The sequence below is a fragment of the Dama dama genome, chromosome 5 (assembly GCF_033118175.1).
Source record: "Dama dama isolate Ldn47 chromosome 5, ASM3311817v1, whole genome shotgun sequence".
NCBI lineage: Eukaryota > Metazoa > Chordata > Mammalia > Artiodactyla > Cervidae > Dama > Dama dama.
In genome coordinates, this window is record NC_083685.1 from 7,796,083 (window position 1) to 7,819,427 (window position 23,345).

The following is a 23,345-nucleotide window of genomic DNA, read 5'->3' on the forward strand; positions in this document are numbered from 1 at the left end:
GAGCATACTGCCTCTCACCCATCAGCCTGTATCATGCAGCCAAAGTCTTCCAACACCCCAACCCTTGTTCAGTGCCCACCTTGTATCTGGCACACAGTAGGATGTGGTGTGAGTATCTTCCTTGCAGCTGGGTGGACCCTTCAGTGCTTTGCTTCAGTGGTCCCACCAGACCTTTGTTTGAATTGTTCTCCCTGTTCAGCTCCAAGGAGGGACTGAGTGACAAGCTGAGTGTGCCAGAGGGTTGGCATCAGTCCCCCACAGCTGTCTCCATCCTCTGATACATTTTCATTCCCTTTGAGAGCAGCCCAATTTGGGCATCTCAAGAACAGATGTTTCTTAACAACCACAGTTTACCACGAGTATTTTTGGTCCCTTAATCTTGGTAAATTGTTGGGATTTTGCTGGTTCTCTGGGGAGCAGACAAAACAGCTTCCATCTCCGCCTTGTTTGAAATGATAGCAAGAGGCTGGCATCATGATTAGGCAACTGCATTCATTTTCTGTTGCTGCATATTGAATTGCTCCAGAACTTGGAGGCCTCAAACGATAAAGACATGTATGGTCTTGTAGTTTCTGTGGATCAGGGATTCAGGAGTGCCTTAGCTGAGTGGTTCTGACACAGGGTCTCTCTCGTGAACTTGCCATGGGGATGTCAGCAGGCTGTAGTCATTGGAAGGCTGAACTGGGGCTGGAGGCTCTGCTCCCACGAAGACCCACTCCCACAGCTGCTGGCTAGAGTCCTGAGGGCCTCACCACCTGTCACTCCGCAAGACTGCTTGAGTGTCCTCACATCATGGTGGCTGGATTCCCCAGAGTGATGATCCTCAAACGGGCAAGGAGGGAGGGCTTGCATCCTGGCCTTGGAAGTGACACCTGTCACTTTTCTCTTGTTCTGTTTGTTAGAAGCAAGTTAGGAGGTCCAGCCCACACACAAGAGCTCCCCTTTAAAATACATTTATTTGAGGCTGGGTCTTGGTTGTCACACTCGGGCTTTTCTCTAGTTGCAGAGAGCTAGGGCGTGTCGGCTCAGCAGTTGCGGTGCATGGGGCTCAGCTGCCCCGCAGCATGTGGGAATCTTGCCAGGCCAGGGCTCAAACTCGGGTGCCCTGCATTGGCAGGTGGATTCTAACCACTAGACCGCCAGGGAAGTCCAAGGGCTCTACCTTTTGAAGAGAGTATCAAAGAGTGGATACATTTTTCCACAGGCACTGCCCTAGGGCACAATACTGGCCCCAGTTCTTTCCCTCCACCTGTGTTCCTGCTCTTCCCTGGGGACCTTGCAGATCTTTGGACTCGGTCTTGTGATTTTCTTGAATGAACAGAATGAAGCAGGAGGAACTGTGTGCTGGTTCTTAGCCTGGACTCCAGGAGACTTCTCGGGTTCCGCTTCCCTTCTTGTGCTCTTGCCGTGGCCAGGAGATGAAGGTGTCCAAGCCAGCCCACTGATGTCAGGAGAGAATGAGACCATCATGGGTGGAGCAGAACAGACCCCCAGCGGAGTCCAGCTGGGCTCACCAACCCACATTAGACACCTGTGCTAAATAAACACTGTTCCATGGTACTGAGATCTTGTGGTCCTTTGTTACATAGCATTTCAGTGGCTGTCTGTACTTACCTGATGTAAGCAGGCTTGGGAATCAGCCAGTCTTGGATTCATATGTCAGGCCGCTACTCACCAGGTGTGTGGCCTTGGCCAAATCACTTCACTCTTCAGAGACTCAGTGACCTCATCTAGAAAATGGAACGATAATGCCACCTCCCAAATGGGGAGTTTTTGTGATGATTTAAATCATGCTTATAAAGTGTTTTCAAATTGTGCTGTTGGAGAAGACTCTTGAGAGTCCCTTGGACAGTAGGGAGCTCAAACCAGTCAATCCTAAAGGAAATCAACCTTGAATATTCATCGGTAGGACCGATGCTGAAGCTGAAGCTCCAATCCTTTGGCCACCTGATGCGAAGAGCCGACTCACTGGGAAAGACCCTAATGCTGGGAAAGATTGAGGGCAGGAGAAGAGGATGAAAGACGATGAGATGGATGGATGGCATCACCAACTTAATGGACCTGAGTTTGCGCAAACTCCAGGAGATAGTAAAGGACAAGGAAGCCTGGTGTGCTGAAGTTCATGGGGTCTCCAAGAGTCGGGCATGACTTAGTGAATGAACAACGACAATAAAGTGCTTAGAGCAGTGGCTAGCCCAGCTGTGACTACTGTTAGCAAAATACTCTGGGCCTACTGTCCCAACATTCAAGCGAAGCCAAGGGTATGATCTGACTCTCTAGCTCAAGCATCCGCTGTAGCACCCTAGTTTCACGTTCCCAAATGTGATCTCAAGACTTCCTTCCTCCTCCTTCCATTCTCACCAGCCACTCACCATCACTCTCTTACCTAACAGCCAGGACTAATGCCTGCTGCACATTCTGGACCCAGAACTCCAACCCCGCACCTCCAATGAGCTCCCCTCAACACCAGGCCACCTCTTTGTCCTCGCTCACCTCCAGTGAGCCTGCCAGCCAGTCCTCAAACTCCTGAGCCATAGAGGAGGTAACGGCACAGGCTCTGGAATCAACCATATTGGGCTCTGAGTTCCAGAGTGAACTCTGGGTGACTTAGCGAAGTGACTACATCTCTCTCTGCCTTATTTCATTTGCAAAGTGGGATTATCAGGACACTAACCTTATGAGGTAGCTGTGGGGATTAGATCCTATCAGATATGCAGAATTATGTCCCTACAACTGGCATGTTTCAAGTGTAAATACTGGTCGTTAACTTTTCAAATTATGATTTTCTCTGGATATATGCCCTGGAGTGGACTGCAGGATCATATGGTAGGTCTATTTTTTGTTTTTTAAGGAACCTTCATACTGTTCTCCATAGTGGCTGCACCAATTTACATTCCCACCAACAGTGTAGGAGGGATCCCTTTTCTCTACACTCTGTCTAGCATTTATTATGCATAGACTTTTTCTTGATGGCCATTCTGACTGGTGTGATGTGAAGGATATATGGAGCCCAGTGTTCACAACAGCACTATTCACAATGGGCAGGATGTGAAAGCAACCTAAACGTCTATCAACAGAGGAATGGATAAAGAAGATGTGATACAGATATGCAATGGAATATTACTCAGCTATAAGAAGGATGAAATAATGCCATTTGCAGCAAATATGGATGGACCTAGAGATTATCATACTAAGTGAACTCAGAGAAAGACAAATAACGTGTGATATCACTTATATGTCGAATCTTAAAAAAAAAAAAAAAACCCAACACAAATGAACTTATATACAAATCAGAAACAGAACCACAGACATAAAAAAAAAAAACTTAAAGTAACCAAAGGGAAAGAGTAAGGGAGGACAAATTAGGGGTTTTGGGGTTAACATATACATACTACTATATATGAAATGGATAACCAACAAGGAAGGACCCACTGTATAGCATAGAGAACTATATTCAATATTTTGTAATAACCCACAACAGAAAAATATTCAAAAAAGAACACATAAATTTATATATATATATATATATATATATATATATATACACACACACACATATATATGAAAGACTGAATCACTTTGTGTATACCTGAAACAAAACATCATGAACCAACTATACTTCAGTTAAAAAAAATAGTTAATAATTACTGTCCATAACAGTGGTTTCTCCATCTGTAAATGAAGGGGCTAGATTTATCCTGTTTGCACTTAGGACACTGACACTGGAAGCAGAAGCTAAAGGGCTCCGTTGAGCAGGGGGTAGGGGGAGCCCCCAAGACAGAAGTCCAGGCCCCCCCTTCCACTCCAACAAGCTCTTATCTGTGTTGCATATTCAGATGGCTTATGCTAGATTATCCAGAAAAGAATTTCATTTCTTTAAAAAAAAAAGGAAAGCATTGGATCAGATGGTTTTCCAGGACCATCCCAGCTTTACATTTTGGGACTTGGGGTGAAATTCCGAGGGGAACCAACTAAGGATATGAGGGGTCCTGGTTTCACTGCTCAGTCCACAGTGACTTCAGGACCAAGACGAAGCTAGGGAGGGCCCAGCCGTGGCACAGCGCCCACTCTGCTCTGCCGCCCCCAGGGCACCCACTCTCCGATGGCTTTTCTCCTCTGTGCTCCATTTCCTTTTGTATATTTTAAACCCTACTTCTTGGCTCCCAGCCCCAGGCAGCTAGATGGAAACAATTTGAGGGGGAAATTCCTTTAACTGTGAAGACACAACGCTAACCAGGTCAACTCTGCAAGATGAAAGACCAGCGGTGGGAATCAACAGAGGGGCAGCCTTCTCGGGGAGCGGGGGGTGGGGGGGGAGGCTTTTGACCTCCCCTTCCTTTATGATCTTTTCTGAAGAGCTTGTTTTGATTCTGTGGTTGCCACGATACAAGAGTGTCAGGTGGCGTTTCTGACAGGCCACGTGGAGGACTCTTTGTATCAGTTCCACTGTGTGGCAAGAACACAGAGGGTGGCCAAGCTTCAGGTCTAGGCTGGGGGTGAGTGAAGGAAGGGCAAAAGGGGCATCCAGGGGTCTGAGGAGGAGGCAGGAGGGCCTGGAGATCTACAATAACAGCCACAGGGACCCAACACAGGTGCACTGCCTGAAGAACGTCCATTCATTCTGACATGCTGTGTAATCTACAGAAAGATTCTCTACCTCTCTGAGCCTCAGTCTCTTTGTCTGTCCAAGAGGAAAATAACACTTGCCTGAATAACCTCACAAGGGTGAGGAAACGTACGTGATGAAAACAAAAGTGGATCTTTGCTGAGTTGTCTATTATCCAGCATGCATCATCTCATGTAATCTTTGTGACACCTCATTTTATGGATGACAAAGGAGAGACCCAGAGAAGTTAGTCACTTGTCTGAAGTCACACAGTCTGGAGGAGGAAGCTGTTACATAACTCCTTTCACACTCTGTCCTAAGCTCAGTCTACAACAGCATGAAATTTCAAACACTTACATGACACCACCGTGCTCCAAGAGCTTCACCAACATTACTTATTATATCAATCCTCACAACAGTAAGGTAGGCACTGCTATTATGCCTATTTTTATGAATAAGGAAACAAGGGTTATTTAGGCTCAGTTGCAGTGTTCTTGCTCTCAGCACAAACAGCCATAGGGCCACTCCAAGAGAGGTTCATGCGGCTTAGTTTATAGTCACACTAGATCAGAAGGAACATCCATCGATACCCATCCACATTGGATGGGATGAGTGACTTGCAGTACGTCTGTACCATGAAACATTCCCTATCTGTTAAGAAGCATGGTCTAAATCTACATGTTAATATCATGAATAAGTCTCAGAAGCATGATCCCGAGAGGAGAGTTTAAGTTACGAAAGCATACACTGAATATAATGTTTATGTCAAGTCTGGAAACAAGACTAAGCATAGTTTATGGATAGTCACGTAGGGAGTAAAAGTCAAAAATGAAGATACAAGTGGTCACCTTAAGGCAGAAGCGGGAAAGGGGGCGGGTGCGGGAGGACACTGTATACCACACGGTGTGTGTGTGCTCAGTCCCTCAGCCGCACCCGACTCTTCGCCGTCCCACAGACTGTAGCCCACCAAGCTCCTCTGTCCATGGGGTGTTCCAGACAAGAATACTGGAGTGGGTTGACATTTCCTTCTCCAGGGGATTTTCCCCACCCAGGGACTGAACCCATGTCGCCTGCCTTGTAGGCGGACTCTTTTTCGACTGAGCCACCAGGGAAGCCCACTGTGCCATATTAACAACATTTCTTATTTTAAAATGTCAGAAGAAACAAATGTGCTTTGAAAAGCTTAACAGCCCTGGACCACATGGAACACTGCAAGTAGATGGCAGGACGCCTAAGTGCCCCTCACAAGGAGTGGGTGCCCCGATGTTTCACTCCATCCTTTACCCCCACCCCAACAAGGCAGGCAGCAGCCCTCTCATCAGTCCAGTGTCTCCCTGTTTTCCCCAACTTCGTACCAGCCAGAGAAGTGATCTCTACTGCCAGTCGAGGACCAAGTCACTCCCTTGCTCAGAGCCCCTCAGGGCCCTCCAAGGGCCATCTAAGGAAAGTTTGAAGGGCTACCTCCAAAAGGTTGGAAGACAGTCACTCCCCCCTCCCCTCTCGTCGTGGTTGTGTGTCTGTTCACGACTCACTTGTAAAATCGAAGGTAAACTTCAGCCCTTTTCATTCAAAACCAGATCACAGTCACCTTTTGTTTGCATAAAACAAAAGGACGCAATGGCCCTGTCCTCTCATTTAGTCCTCAGATTTCCCTCTGTTTCATCTGCACCTCTTGCCCTCCCTACTCTCCTTCCCTCAAGGCTTCAAGACCAAAAGACCGCAGGCAGCAAATACACCCCAAATTCCTTCCACTGCCTCTTCACAGAATCACCAGAAAGACACAAGAAGGTTGAGCTGCATGTGTGCGTGTGCACACGGGCACGGGTGCCCACACACAGCACACATTAAAAAATAAAACCCTAAAATTCTTTTCCTGTTTATGACTCCATATCTGTTTTTAACAGATTTGCTATGTACAATATATGTCAAACATATACCTAATATATATGTACATATTAAATGCCAAGACATTTTTGAGTATTTTAGACACCCAAGGCTATCTGCTTGCCAGTAACAAAGTCCCTGCCTCCAGACCTCAGTTTTCCCATCTGTAGGTGGCAGACTCGCCCCCCCACTTGCAGCTCTGACAGTTTATCTGACTCTATCTCACACACGGCAATGAGAAAACACCTTCTCTGCAGTTTGTCCTAAATGCAGCCCTCCCTGTCCGTACCCTGGCCTAAAATCCCATCCTCTATGACCCCACTCACTACCCTCTTTAAAAATATACTTACCCATCCCCCAGGGTAAGTATCCCTAATTCTAGGATCTCCAGTTCTCAGCATGGGGTGTCTGCACCCCCAGGAGCTATTTGGCTGTTTGGAGTTACAACTCGAGGGTGTTGCTGACATCTACTGGACAGAGGCAAGCAACGCCGGTAAACAACTGTAACGCATAGGACAGTCCAATGCTCAGTCGCTCAGTCTTGTCCAACTCCTTGTGGGCCCCCAGACTGTAGCCCAATGCGCTCCTCTGCCAATGGAATTTTCCAGGCAAGAATACCAGAATGAGGTACCATTTCCTACTCCAGGAAATCTTCCTGACCCAGGGATCGAAGCTGCATCTCCTGCATTGGCAGATGGATTCTTTACCACGGAGCCACCTGGGAAGCCCCCAGTCGGTCCTAGGACCCACATCAGGAGAGCTAAGGTTCAGAGGCCTGCCCTAGGCTGAAGGCAATGGTTGAATATTTTTTTTATACTCTCTAGACTAGGGGGTCCCCAACCTCCAGGGTCTAGTCCCTGATTATCTGAGGTGAAGCTGATGTAACCATAATACAAATAAAGCACAATAAATATAATGCACTTGAATCATCCTGAAACCATTCCCCCACTCCTGTAGTCAATGGAAAAATTGTATTCCATGAAACCAGTCCCTGGTGCCAGAAAGGTTAAGGGACTGTTGCTCTAGATCGAGATGGCTGGGAAGACATCAGAGGAGGTTTAAAAGACATCAGAAAGTTTAAAAGAGACAAATACCTTCGTTCCTGAGCAGCTAGGCACTGGGCTCTGGACTCTTCGCTTCCAAGGACCTGTCAGGTACTGGGCTCTGGACTCTTCGCTTCGGAGGACCTGTCACCGAACAAGTCACAAACACTCTGTTTTCAGATAAGAACATTAAGGCACAATCAGTTAAGGCCACACAGCTGTGAAGAGGCAGGGCTCACATCTCACCCTCTGATGGGTTCCGGAGTCTGTGCTCTGGAAGGACTCATGGGGGATGGTCACCACTTCACGGAGGAGGGGGAGGAGGGATCCTTACCAGCTCAGGGCACAAGGCAAGCTCTGCACCCCGCTGCCTGATCTTCCTTAGACTGCCAGTCTTTACCGGGACATGATCAGTTTTAAGGAGGTTGTCCTCTTGGCCACCCCTGATCTCTGGGCTGGACCACCCATTCATTCCTTCCCTCTTTCCTTCATGCATTCAGTATCTATTAAGGCTCAACTATGTGCGGGCTCTTGAACACACAGAATGCAAATCAGACCTCCTCTCTGCTCTTAGGGGAGACTTCAGTCTAGGATGGAATGGAAATGAAGTAAGAAATCAAAGAAATGTAAAACCACATCGTGCTTAGGCCTTCGGAAGACAGATGAGGGACTTCCGCAGTGGCACAGTGAATAAGAATCTGCCTGCCAAAGCAGAGGACATGGGTTCAATCCCTGGTCTGGGAAGATCCCATACGCCATGAAGCAACTCATCGTGCGAGCCACAGCTACTGAAGCCCACGCTCTAGAGCTTAGGCTCCTCAACAAGAGAAGCCACCGCAGTAAAAAGCCTGCACACTATAACAAACAGTAATCCCCACTCACCACAAGGAGAGAAAGCCCACGCACAGCAACAAAGACCCAGCGCAGCCAAAAATAAAAATAAATAATTTTTTTAATTAAAAAAAAAAAAAAAAAAAGACTAGCTCTCAAAGGTTTTGTGAGTCATGATTAGGGTCTTTATCTGGAGGGCAACAGGGAGCCACGGCAGGTTTAAGCAGGACAGTGTCACGATTGGGTCTGCATTTTTTAGTGGATTCCGTCTGACTGCTGTGTGGAGATGGGGCTGACGGGGCCGAAGGAACGCAGAGGGACCTATGAGGAGGCTGTTGGGATTGTGTGAACAGGAGAGGATGCGCTTGGATCAGGGAACTAGCGAGTAGTGGGTGCATTTAACAGAAATTCAAGAGGTCAAAGGGTGATGGAAATTCAGGAGACCAACCCTGGGACATCACATACCTGTTTCGTTTCCAGCATCTCCTCAGGGCAGCTCTGCCAAAGCTTCCTGATGCCCAAGTTCGAAGCCCATCAACTCCCCCCTTCCCGACGGGAGCAAACGTTTGCTTTTAGGAGGACGTCGCTACGGCTCTGAGGTGGGCCTGCCCTCCAGCCCAGGTTCCCGGCACGGCCTGTCCAGAGGAGCTGCATGAAACGGCAGCCCAGCCCCATCAGCCGGCATCAAAGGCCCCAGCGAGGACGAGGCGCGGGAAGGGCTATTTTAGGTTCCTTACTTTTAAAGCCGGGGTCAGGGTGCTCCGCCACTTAGCATCTCCAGGACTGGAAGCTTTCATGGGCACCCCCTGACCTCCCACCGGCCCAACACCAGAGAGAGACAGGAATGGCTTCAGGGCTGCACAGTAACCATGGGCAGCCGGAAGAGGGTCCCTCAGAATGGCTGGTGGGGGGTTCGGAGCATGGAGGTTCAAAGGCAGCCAGAGTCCTGGGTTTCGCCACCAGTTTTTTCACTTGCTCTCAGAGTGGCCTTGGGCAAGTCATTCCCTCCTCTATGACTACTCAGTTGCTCCTCTGTAAAACAGGAACCACCCACGGGTTGCTATAGGTCAGAGTAAGTCACCTGACCTATAACAACCTGTAGCTGCCCTGCACGCTGTGACTGACAGGACTTGTTTCCAATCAGAGCTGTGGGGAAGGGGACTCCTGAGGACGATGCTCTGCTGACACCTGGTGGCTGAAAGCGGAAGTGGCTCCTGGAGGGCGGAAAGGAGAAGCCGCGCGCTCTGTGGAGACCAGAGGATGAAGGGAGCGGTCCACGCGGAGGGAGGGGGAAAGTGGGGGACAGAGCACAGCCCCCCTGTGACAGACAGACGAAGAAGGGGGGGAGGATGAAGGAGGAAGATAGGGGTCGAATGGGGAGATAAAGAGAAAAAAACAGGCGGAGAGACGGAAGAGTTAAAGACAGAACGATGGAGAAAGAAGCAGAGGTACCAGCAGAAACAAATACAGGTCCCGAGAGAGACAGAAGAGAGGGAGAGAGAGGGACTTCCCTGGTGGCCCAGTGGCTAAGACCCTATTTCCAAATAAAATCGCATTCTGAAGTATTGGGAGTTAGGGCTTCAACATAATGAACTTTGAGGGGGAAAACCATTCAACTCATTACCACCACCACGGTTCTCCTTCAAGCTACTGCCATCCCCCCGAGAGGAAGCTTCCTGGGGGCAGGGGCTGTGTCTGCCTTCCTTTGTAGCCCCTACTCTGCCCACTCCAGGAACAAAACAGGTGCTCGGTGACTGTTGGTTGAAGAATGGATGAACAAATCGAAGCTGGCAACATTTATTAGTTCCCACCTTCATGGTAATTAACCTCTTTAGCTCATTCAATAGGGTTTCCCATTTTTCTAGATTTGAGGAAATGATTTTATATGGAGATATAAAGGGGCAAGCTTGTCTAAAATGTCCTTGAAGAAGAAGAGTGATTTAGGGCAAAGGGTAGGACAGGACTGAGCACGCAAGCATACATATGCACATGCACACTGCATGATTTATTACATAGCAATGGTTATTAACATAATACGGTAAGAATACAGAGATACACAAATAGAATAAAGGAACAGGAAAAAACGAGCCCATAAATAGACCCTCTGTATATGTGACAATTTACTATGGGACAAAGAGGCAACTTTGTACCACAGTGGGGGGAAAACGGACTCTCAATAAATTATTCCAGGACAACAGTGATCCAAAGTGGGGAAAAAAGAAATCAAAAATGAAAAATTAGGTCCCTGCCACATACTATACACAAAAATAAACTCCAGGACAACTGAGAGCTTAAATGGGAAAACTTTAAAACCTGTAGGGGAAAAGTTTAGAGAATATACTCATGACAAATGGGGTAAGAATTTCTTAAAGAAAACACGGCAGACATGGCAGATACAAACCATAAAGGCGCAGACTGATGTTAAATCACATCAAAATTTAAAACTACTACATCAAAAGATAGCAAAGACAAAGTAAAAAGAAGCTGCTCTCTGGGAGCGGGTATTCGTACTACAGAAGACCAACCAGTATTTAACATTTATATAGAGAACACCTGGATTATCTCGTTATCCTTGCTATAACCCTGTTAGGGAGACACTATTTTTTCCCTATTTTTCCAAGTAGGAAGGCTCTGAGGTCCCATGATTGGGCAGGGCTCCAGAACAGCCAATTGAGTCCAGACTCATAAGATGCAGGAACCCAGCCCTCAGTTGCTACAGTAAGTGACCACCGCAACCAAGGCGTGAACAAGGGGACCACAGAATGCAGACACAGAGACAGGTCTTTGTGACCTCTCTCTGGGATGCGGGTGGGCATTACAGGGTTTGGGACTCCACTGGGCAGATTTAAATAAACTCCCAGGTTCAAGGTGATAAGGCAATTCTGTGGGAACGGCAGGCAGTGGGTACATTTTTAGGGTCTGGAGCAACCATCACATGCCTCTGAATGACTGCGCTTGGCAACCACACAAGGATGACTCAGAGGTCAGCCAAGCCAGTCACTCAGGGGGCAAAGCGGGTTGTAAGACAGATGAAGAAGCAGAGGCTCAGAGGCTGGACAATGTGCTGCAGGTCACAGAGCTAAGCAGCTGCAGAGCTGAGACGTCTCGGTGAGGTTGTCCCACCCCTCACCCAGTCACTTTCGGGTTCTCTTGTCATTCTGTGTCTGCCTTACACACACACACACACGCACGCAAGCATGCAGCACCCTGGCTTCCACAGGCGATAAAAGGACGCTGCCTCGGATAAGTTGCAAGTCACACTTTATTCACTCTCCAGGATGTCTGGTGGGATGCTGGGCAGAGGCCAGGCCCCTGGGAAGGAGGCAAGGGAGGGGCACTAGCTGGAGGGGTGGAAGGCGCCCCGCTGGTGCCACTGCATGTCCCGAATGCGGCGCACGGACTGCACCTGGGGCTGGGGGGCCCCGAAGTCACCGCTGTCCTTGTAATCACCCTTCTCCAGCAGGTACTGCAGCCCACGGTAGCCGGGGTACTGGTAGCCGACCCACCTGCAGGGCCAGAGGTTGGGGGAGGGCACGGGGGGAGTCAGGAGACACAGAAGGAGAGAGAGACGAGGGGGTGGCTCAGCCACCAGAAAGGGTGGGCCTCCCACTCATCCCTCACTACCTGGATGTTGAGCAGAGCTCCACCACCCTTCCCAGGTCCAGCCTCTGCTTTCTTCCTCCCCTGGATGCGGAGCTCGCTACCTCCAGAAGCAACTATTTTTTTAAGTTTTTTTTTTTAAATGGACCGTTTTTTAAGTCTTTATTCCATTTGTTATAATACTGCTTCTGTTTTATGTTTCTGTTTTTTGGCCCTGAGGCCTATGGTATCTTAGCTCCCTGATCAGAGGTCAAACCCACACCCCCAGCATTGGAAGACTAAGTCTCAATCACTGAACCACCAGGGAAATTCCCAGATGCAACTTTTAACGGCAGGCCTGACACCGGGATCAGAGGAAGCGGTGATCTCAAGCTCACTCAAGCTTAGAGTGAGACAGGCCTCTTGCCCAATCCCCAACAAGGCCAAAGAGCCGTAGCAGAGGTCCCAGGAGCCCTCTGTGATCCCTCCACCAGTTGAAGCCATCATCATTTAGGGGATCTCTCACTGGGCACCTGACAACTGTTACAGTCTTCTCCCCAGGAGGCATCACACAGGCCTGGCCCCCACGAACCTGCCCGGCCAGCCCCCGTGAACACCTCCAGCTCGCCTCTCACACTCATTCCAGCCACTGTATCTCTGCAGCCCGGCCACTCTGTCCCTTGCAGAGCCCAGGGGACTCACCAGGCTCCTCCCACCACAGGACGTTTGCTCGTGCTATTCTGTCTGGAGCATCCTTCCTTCTCTTTACCTCTACAATTCCTACTTTCTTGAGATCTCAGCTCAAGAGCCCCTTCTTTAAGGAAGAAGCCTAGATTTGCATGGATTCCTAATTATGAACAGTTGCCTCCAAGCAGACCTTTAGCTACACAAGACCGAGGCCAGGTCTCTCTAACCTACCTTGAATTACTGATCACCTGTCATGGTGCCTGGCATATGACATCACTTGACAAACTGAACCAATGAATGAGTGACAGGGCACAGGAATGCAGAACTGTGCAGACTCTGAGAGTCTGACAAGCCCCAGAAAGCCAGTATGTATTGGTGAACTAGTGCTGCTGCGTGTGTGTGTGTGGGGGGGGGGGGGGGGGGGGAGTCTTGTTTGTAACACTTTCCAATCTCTGTGGTGTACATATGTCTGCGATGGCTTATTTCAAGCTACCAATGATTAAGCAACCAACTCACATTAAATTCTGAAAAGTTAAGTCAGCTTTTGCAAGCTGGTACAAGATGGTATGCTCTAGCATACCACTGCCCAAAGTCCATCTTCAGATTCCCCATAGAATCCACATTTTTCACAATGAGAAATTCCCCAATGCTGGTGACCGAGGTTTATGTACTGAAGAAATTTAATTTGGTGGAGAATGACCCCTCCTATTTCCAACCTCAGGAATGCATGCAGAAAAAGGCCAGCATGGGTTGTACTTCCTGTCTCTCTCAGCTCTGTAAAGACCACTCAACTCATTCCAAGCCTTCTGATCTCCCCCCACCCCTCACCTCTGCCTTACCCTGCCCCCACCCAACATTTACTATCCTGCTCTTTGGAGCTGAGGTTAATGCCACGATTTCTCTCTTTCAAAGGCAAGGTGTTGCCCAAAAGGCAGGTCAGGATGGAACTTCAGGGACTGAAAGCCACGTGCCTGCATCTGATGATTTTAATGCCCATTTTCCAGTGGGAAGGCTGAGGTCGGGAATGTATACGACGACCCCCAGGGCTCGGGGCAGAGCAGGGCTCAGCAGCTCAGAGTCCAGGCTCCCGGGGCAGGGAGAGCCAGGGCTGGGTGTGTACTCACGTGCCACTCTGCACCCGCACGGAAGACACCTTCTCCTGGTAGCCATGGGCGTGGAAGCTGGGCACGTCATCGTCTATCACCTCCATCTTCTTCCCCGTAAAGTTAGGGTTCTCATACAGGGTGATCTTGTGCTCCTGGCTGTCCTGTGGACGGGGAGTGGGAGTGTGGGTGAGGGCACCCAGGGTGCCCTGGAGTTGGGACCAGCACGCTCTGCCTGCAGCCATCTGCCCAAGACCCCTACTGCTTGAGTGTTGATGGCACTGGCCAGCGACAGTGGTCATCATACTGGGCTACCTTCACAAAACAGTCACTCCAGCTTCTACACTTTGGGGCGTACTTGGCTCTGAAATGGCATTTTTCCCTCCCACAGCCTCAACTCCCCTTTTTAAAAATAAATGGTAGCCATGATACATACATACACATAGGCTTATCATGCCTCTAGAAGACACAATATTTTGGCTTTCCTTCATCTCCACATATCTTCCCATTCTCCTGTTCCTCTGACATTCTTCTTCTACGTCTAGTGTTCATTCTTTAAGCTACTCTTGGCTCGGACAGTAAAGAATCTGCCTGCAATGCAGGAGACCCAGGGTCGAGCCCTGGGTCAGGTTGATCCCCTAGAGAAGGGAATGGCTACCCACTCCAGTATGCTTGCCTGGAGAATTCCATGGACAGAGGAGCCTGGTGGACTACAGTCCATGGGGGTCCCAAAGAGTCAGACATGAATGAGCGACCAACACTTTCACGCTATTTGGCAGATGAGAAAACTGAGACTCAGAGAAAGTGACTTGGCCAAGGTCACACACACAGCCAGGAGGACTAGAGTCAACAAAGGAACTCAGGTCTATAGAATGCTAAATCCAATGTCGTTTGATTTTGCATCAAGCTCCGGGGGGAAGCAGGCTGGGCTGGGGAGGTTTGGGAGCGTAACTGAGCATTAGTGGTCGCTTTGCCCTTGCAGACCACACACCAGTAAGAATCAGGATCTGAGAAGCTCTGAAAGGTCACAGGGGCATGAGCTATGAACAAGAACAAGCTGCCTTCTCCTCCACCCCAAAACCCAGAATTTCTCTGAGTATTTATAGCAGCAATCGTTAGGGAGCAATTGCTCTGTGACAGGAGTTGCATAGACCTGAATAGCGCCATCCACATAGACTAGAATGTGAACGGTGCCCCTGGAGCATTCTGAATGAAACCTGAAGTCCCTGAAGTTGTGCACTGCGGCCACACTCAGGCTATGCCATTGACACTAATATCCCCATTTTGCAGATGCGGAAACTGAGGCTTAGGGAGGTGAAGTAACTTATGCAGGGTCACATGGCCGGGGGCATGATGCCAGAAGGGAAGGCTCCTTCCTAGTCCCTAGACCTCTGGCTTTAAGCGGGGCAAAGAGAGGAAGACGACGAGGGACGGGGGGCTCACCACTTTGATGGGCCTCAGGGAGCTGAGTGAGTCCGTCCTCCGACTGCTGGTCCACGAGTCCCAGCGGGGGTACTCACCCTTCTCAAACACGAACTGCTCCCCTTTGCAGTTGGCCTGCTCGTAGCCCACCCAGCTGCAGTGGAGACACAGAGAGACAGCAGGTCAGGCTCCCTCCGGGCTTCCTCTGGTGGGACCCTGGCTCCTCCCTCAGGCCCCAGAGTTCACAGTGGCCCAGCTCGTCACAATGAGTAGCAGCCTCATCTAAACCGAAGCACAGCGAATCAAAGGGCAGTGTCAGCTCAGTTATCCAAAACCCAGCACCGTGCTGGCTCGTCATCTGGAACACAATCAAGAAATATAAAGGAAGCCTAAAAGACAACCTAGCAACAAGCACAGATGTACAGAACCCATGTCCTGGGGCCAGTGGTATACTGGTGAATTAACAAGGAGCTCTCAAAAAGAAAACAAATCCAGCTTGCCAGTTTCCATGGTGTAAATACTCCCACCATACGTGGCTGATTTCACGCCCTCCACGTGACGTCAGTGCACACGGAGCTGGGAAGAAATGTGCCCAGTTGGCTTTCACCACTGAGGACTGACTCCAGAACATCATTGCTTCTAAAGCTCACACACCTTGTTCATACCAATCCATTCTCTCTGTTTCCTCTTTTGTTCCTGATGGTGGTCTCTGGACTCATTTTGTACAGACAGAACACCAACAGTCTTAGATCCACAGTAGGAGAGAAATAGTACCTTAAAGGGAAGGATTGCCTTCCAACGGGGCGTGGCTAATAGAGGAAAGGGGACAGTCAGAAAAAGGCGGCACGATTTCATGATGCCTGGTATTCTGGGGCGCTTCATCGCAAAGGCTAACAATCCAGCCTGGCACAGTAACAGCCATTCAGAACAATGATATAAGTCCTTAAGGGAAGGGAGACAGTGTTTCTTGCTGCTTTTAGAAGAAGAGAATGCCTGCCCTCTTGATCTGGCAATTCTGCTTTAGGTCACGTGTCCTTAGAAAACGCCTGTTGAGAGGCTGCAGACATAAGGGTAAGGCTGTTCATCATGGCGTTGTTTATAACATCAAATAATAGAAACAACTTACACAGCCAATAGGCAGGACCTGGTTGAGGAAACTGGGTAATATTCTGTGATGTAATGTTAAAAAGGCATGAAAAATCATGAGCTAGGACACAGGGTCTCAAGCCTAACTGGGCAGAAACATCACCAGGCAGGTTTGTGAAATGTAGATTCCTGGGCTCCAGACCCCAAGAGTCTGATTCAATGGGGCAGGGAGGGGGCCCAAGAACATGCACGTCAAAGCCTCCCCCTTCTGAGACTCTGATGCAGATTTATCTCCAAACAGCTCTTTCAAAAACATTGACATAAAATGCTCCTTAATGACACAGAGAGAATTTGAGGTATCTTGCAAAGTCTTCAAAATGAGTTACAAAAGAGTTTGTAAAGCATGATCTGACTTCTGATTAAATCTATTTCTAATATATATTTGGTGAAATACATACAGAGAAAAATCTAAGTATATACAGACAAAAATCAAAATCTTCATGGTTACTTCTGAGTAGTAAGACTAGAGTCATATGGGTTTTTTGGGTTTTTTTGCACTAAACCATTTCTCCTTAATGTTAAACAATGAACAATATAAACATCAGATAATTTTTAAAAAAGAAAGCAGAGAAGTGTAAAGTCTATTTGAGAAATTCTCCCATCCAAATACTAAAAAAAGAAAATCAGATGTGGTTCTTCAATGGTCAAAACCTTAGCTGTCCAGGAAGACATGGTCCTAAGCACACTGGTGTCCTGAGTGCATCAGGTTAGCGGGGCTGGGTGGGGCCATTCCTTTGGTTGTGTTGTCCGTCAGCAGACTCTGATTCAAGTAGGGTCATCACTCTCTGCACAATGCCCTGTGAAACTTGAGGTATGGGGCAGGTCACCCAGGACCCACACCAGACTCACTGACCCGTTGGTTGGGTGTCACTGGTGGCCACCTCTGATTCCGGAGGCTCTTGCAAAGAAGGAACCACTGGGGAACCACAAAGACAGGACCCTGAAGGTTGTGCTCAACTATGTGACCTGAGCATGGCTCAGTCCGAGCAGACCAGTCACCTCCCCTTCTTTCTTGGGTCTGGGGTCCCAAGCCTGCTGGCCCCCAAATGTGTCAGTGAGTCTACAGAGACCAAGTCATCATCAGGAACAGGGAAGGGAAGGGTGGATGCAGAGCTGGGACATCCAGCTTCAGACCTCCCAGCAGAGTGAGGACACTCCCAGAGTCAGAGACTGGCAGCTCTGCCAAAGTCCTTGGGAGTCACCGTGGCCATCTCCCTGCCTCAAGGAAGTGGCTGACCCGGATGTCAGGCTTTTCACATGGGCTCCATCCCATCATCCCCAGGAGGACACGGTTAGCCTCGTCCTACAGAGGAGGAATCTGCGGCCCAGAGAGGGAAGCTCCTGGTCCAACAGAACAGAAGTGGTGAAACCAGGATTTGAAACCTAGCTCTATCTGACTTTAAAACACAAGCTCTCTCCGAAGGCTGCCAAGACCCCAAATTCTGGTCCCCCGATTGCACAGTCTAGAAGCTCAGGACAGATCCCTCCAGCTCCACAGTACGGCCGCCTCACCTGTCAGCCCGTGACCGAGTGAGGCCCCCCCCCGCCCAGGTACATACGGTCCAGCCTGCACCAGGACAGAGGCCGCCTTCTCCACGCCAGTCTCCTTCAGGTTGGGGCAGGGCCCGTTGAGCTCATGTGAGTGGCCCTGGAAGTTTTCCTGCTCAAAGATGATGATCTGCAACAGGAGGAGAGAGTCAGACCCTCATCATGACTGGGAAGAGGAGAACAGGGCAGCGGGGTGGGGAGAGGACTCAGAGAGCCTCGAAGGATCCTGAAGGGTTCCGTGCTTGTAAATCACCAATCAAACATAAAGTCTGATAGTCCCAGCTCCAATGACCAGCTGTGAGACCCTGAGGCAGCATTTCACCTCTCTGAGCCTCAATTTCCCCATCTGTAAAATGGGAAATAAAGACAGAACCTACCTCATGGGGTTGTTGGAAGGATTCAGAGGAGCATAGTGGTGAGTATACCATATTTGCTCTGCATGTGGGAGGCACAGTCATATTAATTAAGGGACATGGGTGAGTGGCAGAGCTGAACTTGCAGCCCAGGCCTGTCTGATGCTGTCTCCGTTAGAGCACTGTTCTGGTACCACTGGTCTGTGGACCAGAGTAGGAATAGCACAATGCTAGGTAAGCCATGCTGCTCAAGCTTCTCCGGCCCTTGTCAATACCAGCCTGCACCCACATTCCACCCACAAAACCACACACACCCGTGCTCTTCTCTTAAGCCCCCATTGGTTCTGCAGGCTTTCTTCCCTCTCGGGATACCTCTTAAGAAGACTTCACCCCACTTGCCTCATCTGGTCCTCATCAGCCCAGGGACGGGCTGGCAGAATCCCCACCAGGAAAAATGAAGCTCAGCAAAATCAAAGGACTGCCTGCAGCTTCATAGCCAGTGCTAACTGGGAAGCAGGTGGGGACAGGGGGCAGCTGTCACCTTTCATGATTGCAAAGAGAACTCAGGGTCAGATGCACTTCCCCTGGGAGCTGCCTCTGGCTGAAGAGCTGGGCTCAGGGCAGCTGGCTCCCAGGAAGGGCAGCTGGAGAATCTACATGCTCAGCACTTGCTGGGTCAACATGCCCCTCTCTCCCAGGCCAGGGATTAGCCACACAAAGCAGATAAAGCCAGGGGAGGGAGGCCCAGTAGGGCTCAGATTCCATGGGCTCAATTCAGGCTTGATGCTCACTGACTCGACCATGGATGGGTCAGGAGATCTGAGCTCCAGTATCTCCTCTTCTGCATCCAGCTGGGCAACCTGAGAAAGCCACACGATCGCTCTGAGCCTCAGCTGCCCTGACTGTGAAATGGGGAATCATGCCAACTTTGCAGGGTTACTGAGAAGAATCCAGAACATGAGAGTCGAGGACTAGTGTGTTATGACCACCCTGGCCTGGGAGACAAGGGTTGCAGGCTAAGGAAGGTGAAGAAGGACAGCCTCCCCATGGATCTGAAAGGCCTCAGACAGCCCAGGAGCTCAGTATTATTATTATTGTTGCTATTTATCCACAGATGGATGCTAAAATTTTATGTATTACCTAATCCTTTCAACTTGCACTGTCCAATTCAGCAACCACTAGATGTATACTGAACATATGCAACTAATCTGAATTGAAATGTGCTGTAAGTTTCAAATACACATCAAATGTTGAAGATTTATTATGAAAAAAAGAATGTAAAATAGTCCTCTAACAATTTTTCTACTGACTATACATTAGGATATATTGGGTTTAATAAAATATACAAAAGCTAATTCCCCTTGTTTCTTCTTACTTTGTTAACATGGCTACTTGTTGTTTAGTCACAAAGTTGTGTCCGACTCTTTTGCGACCCCATGGACTGCAGCCTGCCAGGCTCCTCTGTCCATGGGATTCTCTAGGCAAGAACACTGGAGTGGGTTGCCATTCCCTTCTCCAGGGGATCTTCCCAACCCAGGGATCGAACTTGAGTCTCCATCATTGGCTGGCAGATTCTTTACCACTGAGCCACCTGGGAAGTCCAACATGGCTACCAGGAAGCATCAAACGCCGTCAGCGGCTCCCATTTGAAATTGACCGGATGGTGGCTCCAAGCCACGTCCCACTGGCCTTCTTGCTGCTCAAGCTCACCCAGCTCACTCCGACTCCTGGCCCTCTGTACTCACCATGCTCTCCGCCTGAACACTCTCCACCCCACGCCCCGATTTTCAGTGCTCCCCACCCTGACCGGGGCTTCTGCTCCATGTCACCTCCTCTGAGGAGTCCTCCCTGACCTTAGCTAATATGTTCCCTGTTCACCCTGACTCTGAAGGACCCTACTCTTTCTGTTTCTTCCTAATACTTCTCATTCCTTGAAATTATGTATTTACTAGTTTATTTATGTATCTGTCTTCCAGAAAGTAAGCCCCTTTGGGGGCAGAATGGAGCAAGCTGGGTCCCAAGTCAGACAAAAAGCAGTTCTAGGATGGAATCCAAGCCTGGAGCCCCCGAAGCAGAGGGGGCTGAGCCTGTTTCTTTGCCTTTTCACAGATATCTTAGGCACTGAGTCCAACTCTCCCCATTTTTAGGAGGAACCTGAGGCTAAGAGAGGTGAAGTGACTGGTCCAGGTCACACAGCAGGTGTGAAGCCCACCCCACCACCCATTCACAAACCCCCTCTTAGACTGGGCTGAGGGTTCACCCCAGCTTTGGGGACCCCTCTTGGGCAATGGGGTTCAGGGTAAGGCAGAGAAAATTGAGTCTCCAGAGTCAGAAATATGCTGGCTGTGGGCTGGGAAGGAGCCTTCTAGCACCCTCCTCCACTGTGCAAGTTGGGGAGACTACGGCCCAGAGAGAGGGACCCCAGAAAAGAAGCCACAAATCCCAATTTATAGAAGGAAAACCGAGTCTTAGAGAGACTCTGCACTTGCCACCCCATCCCCTGACGTGGTACCCACCTTGGGGTTGAGGGGCTGCGGCTTGCCCGCTTGGGTCTGGTGGTCTGAGGCCATGGTGGGCTGTCCCGTGCAGGAGTGACCTGGAAGGCATGGGGGAAGCAGCAGTGAGGACCCCTCCAGGCCCTCGGCTCCCTCACTGGGGGGCCTGAGCCACATCATTCCAGCCCCACCTCCTATTCTGTGTCTCCCTGCCTGGTTTCAGGTTCTCCTAGGGCAGTGGGGACGGCCAGCGTCTGCCTGAATGTTCGTCACTAGCTTTGCTTCTGTGCATCCAGGCCGGCTCCAAGGGGGTACAAAGAAATGAGGTGTACTAAAAAATAAAGTGAGAAACTAGAACATGACTGGGGGCCCACGTGGCCCCAGACAATTGATGCTACTACACCTCAATTTCTTATACATCAATCAATATTATGCAGAAATTTCTTGATTAAAAGAAAACAGCATAAGCAGAGGAAACTCACGCTCCGGCCATGCTTGGCCAGGGTGTAGTTCCCAATCTGCAGTCTCACAAAGTTCCCCGGACCCCCTGCCCCCGCCCCAACATCCTCCTTGACTGCCTCCCCACCACCTGGACCCCAGAACGCTCCTCTCCCCTACTGGTCTTATCCGCCCCCCACGATTAGTACATACATCTATTATGGAGCTCAGGAAGCAAAGACATGAGCATAACACAACTTCAGACACTGATCAGCAGCAGGACAGTTTCTTAATGACCGAGAATGTCAGAAAAGTACGGACAACGGTCAAGTGTCTCCTCCCTTCCCGCAGGAGGGGCAGAGAACCCAGCCTGCGTCTTTCCAGTGTGGAGGGGAACCTGTCTCCTTCTCCAGAGGTAACATCTAGCTTCCAGAAGCTCCTTCCACACCACAGGCCAGGCCAGGATGTTCCCCCAAAAGAGAACATTCAACTAAACAGCTTGGGAGCCAGACCTGCCCTTCTCCCCTAGGAAAGCAGCCCTCTGGGTCTGTCCCTGTGCCCAAGGCCCCACATTACTGCCCTCCACCATTGGCGTCCTCAGACTGAAGGCTAAGCTCAGTTGGTTCAGCTCAGGCGCTGCCTCTGCCGCTTACCAGCTTCAACCCCTGACAAGGGTGTCTCCTCTGTGCCTCAGTTTCCTGCTCTGTAAAGTGGGGACAGGATGGCGCCTGGTCACGTCTACAGACAGGTTGTGACGATCCAAGTATCGAACACAGAAAACCACAAGCACTTGAGAGTTCCTGGAACCCACTCAGCGCTCAGCACACAGCAGCGATTATGGCTTCACTAGGGTCCTTTCCACCCAGCTTTAGTCACCTGTGGCTGGGAGCTTCCATTAGACGGGCGGCCGCTTCCTATCTGTCCCAAGGCAGGACACAGAGCAGGTGTCCCGCACAGGTTTGTGGGTGTGGAGAGAACTGACTCACCGCCCTAGAAGTGAAGCTGAACCTTCCATGGGTTTATTCCTTCCACTCACAAACCCTCAGTCATATTCTTCTCCGCTGGCAAAACGAAGATGCTGACAGACAGTTTAGTATCAGTAAAGAGCATCGTCAAAGTACACGCTCCATGCCAGGCATCACGCTGGACCACTCACCTACATTGTCTCTGAGCCCCACGGCAAAGGAGGTTTTAGGACCCCGGCCCCTCTCCCCACTTCACAGAAAAGAAAACTGAGGCTCAGCGCCTTGAGGTCTTGGCCCCAAAGTCACCTGGTCAGAAAGCAGTAGCCTCTGGATTCGAACCCAGGTCTCCCACCCTTTCCATCAGGGAGCAGGATGAGAGCAAAAGGCAAGACAAGCACGACAGCCATTCTTACCAGTGACACCAGTCCCTGAGAGTGCCCGTGGAGCCTTCCAGCGGGAGGTGACATTTATACCTTCCCCAAAAGTGCCCGTGCCAAGATGGGTGACTGCTGCGTCCCCGTGGACAGTGAGGGGAGAATGCAGGATTAAGCCCACACCAAAGGCCGGGTCAGCAAATGCCCACAGACATTGTGTCTCTGCACAATAATGTCATTAGCTTTCAGATTCGGCCGCGCCAGGGTGGTCAGGCGGTCGAGCAAGAAGCTGCCTGCTTTGCAAGCATCAGCCATCCAGCTGCCAGGCCCAGGGGCATGCTGGGTTCACTGGTGTGGTCCGTTGAGCCCTGGGGGAGGCAGACAGATGCAAATCTCAGTGACCCTGGTAGGAAAAAAAAACAAAACAAAAAACCAAGGACAGGAAGGTGGTTTGGCAGGGTCCAGCACCCATCCATCCATCCAACAAATATTTATTAGGCATGGATTTGGTGCCAAGCTCTGTCTGAGGGAGCAGTGTCAGGGAGGGGACCTATCCGGGCCTGGACCATCCGGAAAGGCTCCAGGGAAGAGTCAAAGTCCTCAGAGATGGTGAGAAATGAGCCTGGGAAGCCGAGTTAGGAGGACAGTTCTAAGCAGAAGGGGACCAGGCACAACGCACTGTCGTGGTATTTCAAGAAGACCTGCAAACAGGTTAATGCATCTCCAGGGTGGCCTGCGATGGGGAGGGCCTGGGCTGGGCAGCTAGGATGAGCACAGGGCTGGCCAAGCCAGACCGAGAAGAGGGAATGTCACCCTGAGGCCCGTGACTCTCCCAGCACCCACTGTTCCTCAGTGGGGTGCCCTCAGGATC

At 50.0% G+C, this 23,345-nt stretch overlaps 1 protein-coding gene across 1 annotated transcript; it reads right to left on the reverse strand.

Moving 5' to 3' along the window:
- Positions 1-11,701: 11,701 nt before the first annotated feature.
- CRYBB2 (crystallin beta B2) lies at positions 11,702-22,658 on the reverse strand. Its single transcript, XM_061140829.1, has 6 exons — positions 22,514-22,658; positions 20,719-20,798; positions 17,861-17,979; positions 15,177-15,309; positions 13,755-13,897; positions 11,702-11,870 (listed from the first exon to the last, which is right to left on the reverse strand). Exons 2-6 carry the CDS (start codon positions 20,770-20,772, stop codon positions 11,702-11,704), a joined length of 618 nt encoding a protein of 205 aa, XP_060996812.1. The 5' UTR covers positions 20,773-20,798; positions 22,514-22,658.
- Between the last annotated feature and the right edge of the window lie 687 nt (positions 22,659-23,345).

Bases quoted from the DNA above. Each gene is read 5' to 3' on its own strand.
- CRYBB2 (XM_061140829.1), bottom strand. From the start codon at position 20,772: ATGGCCTCAGACCACCAGACCCAAGCGGGCAAGCCGCAGCCCCTCAAC. The intron at 15,310-17,860 runs GTATGTACCTGG...TCTCCACTGCAG, and splicing joins GTCCTGGTGCAGGCTGGACC to CTGGGTGGGCTACGAGCAGG. The intron at 11,871-13,754 runs GTGAGTACACAC...CTGGCCCTGCAG, and splicing joins GTGCGGGTGCAGAGTGGCAC to GTGGGTCGGCTACCAGTACC.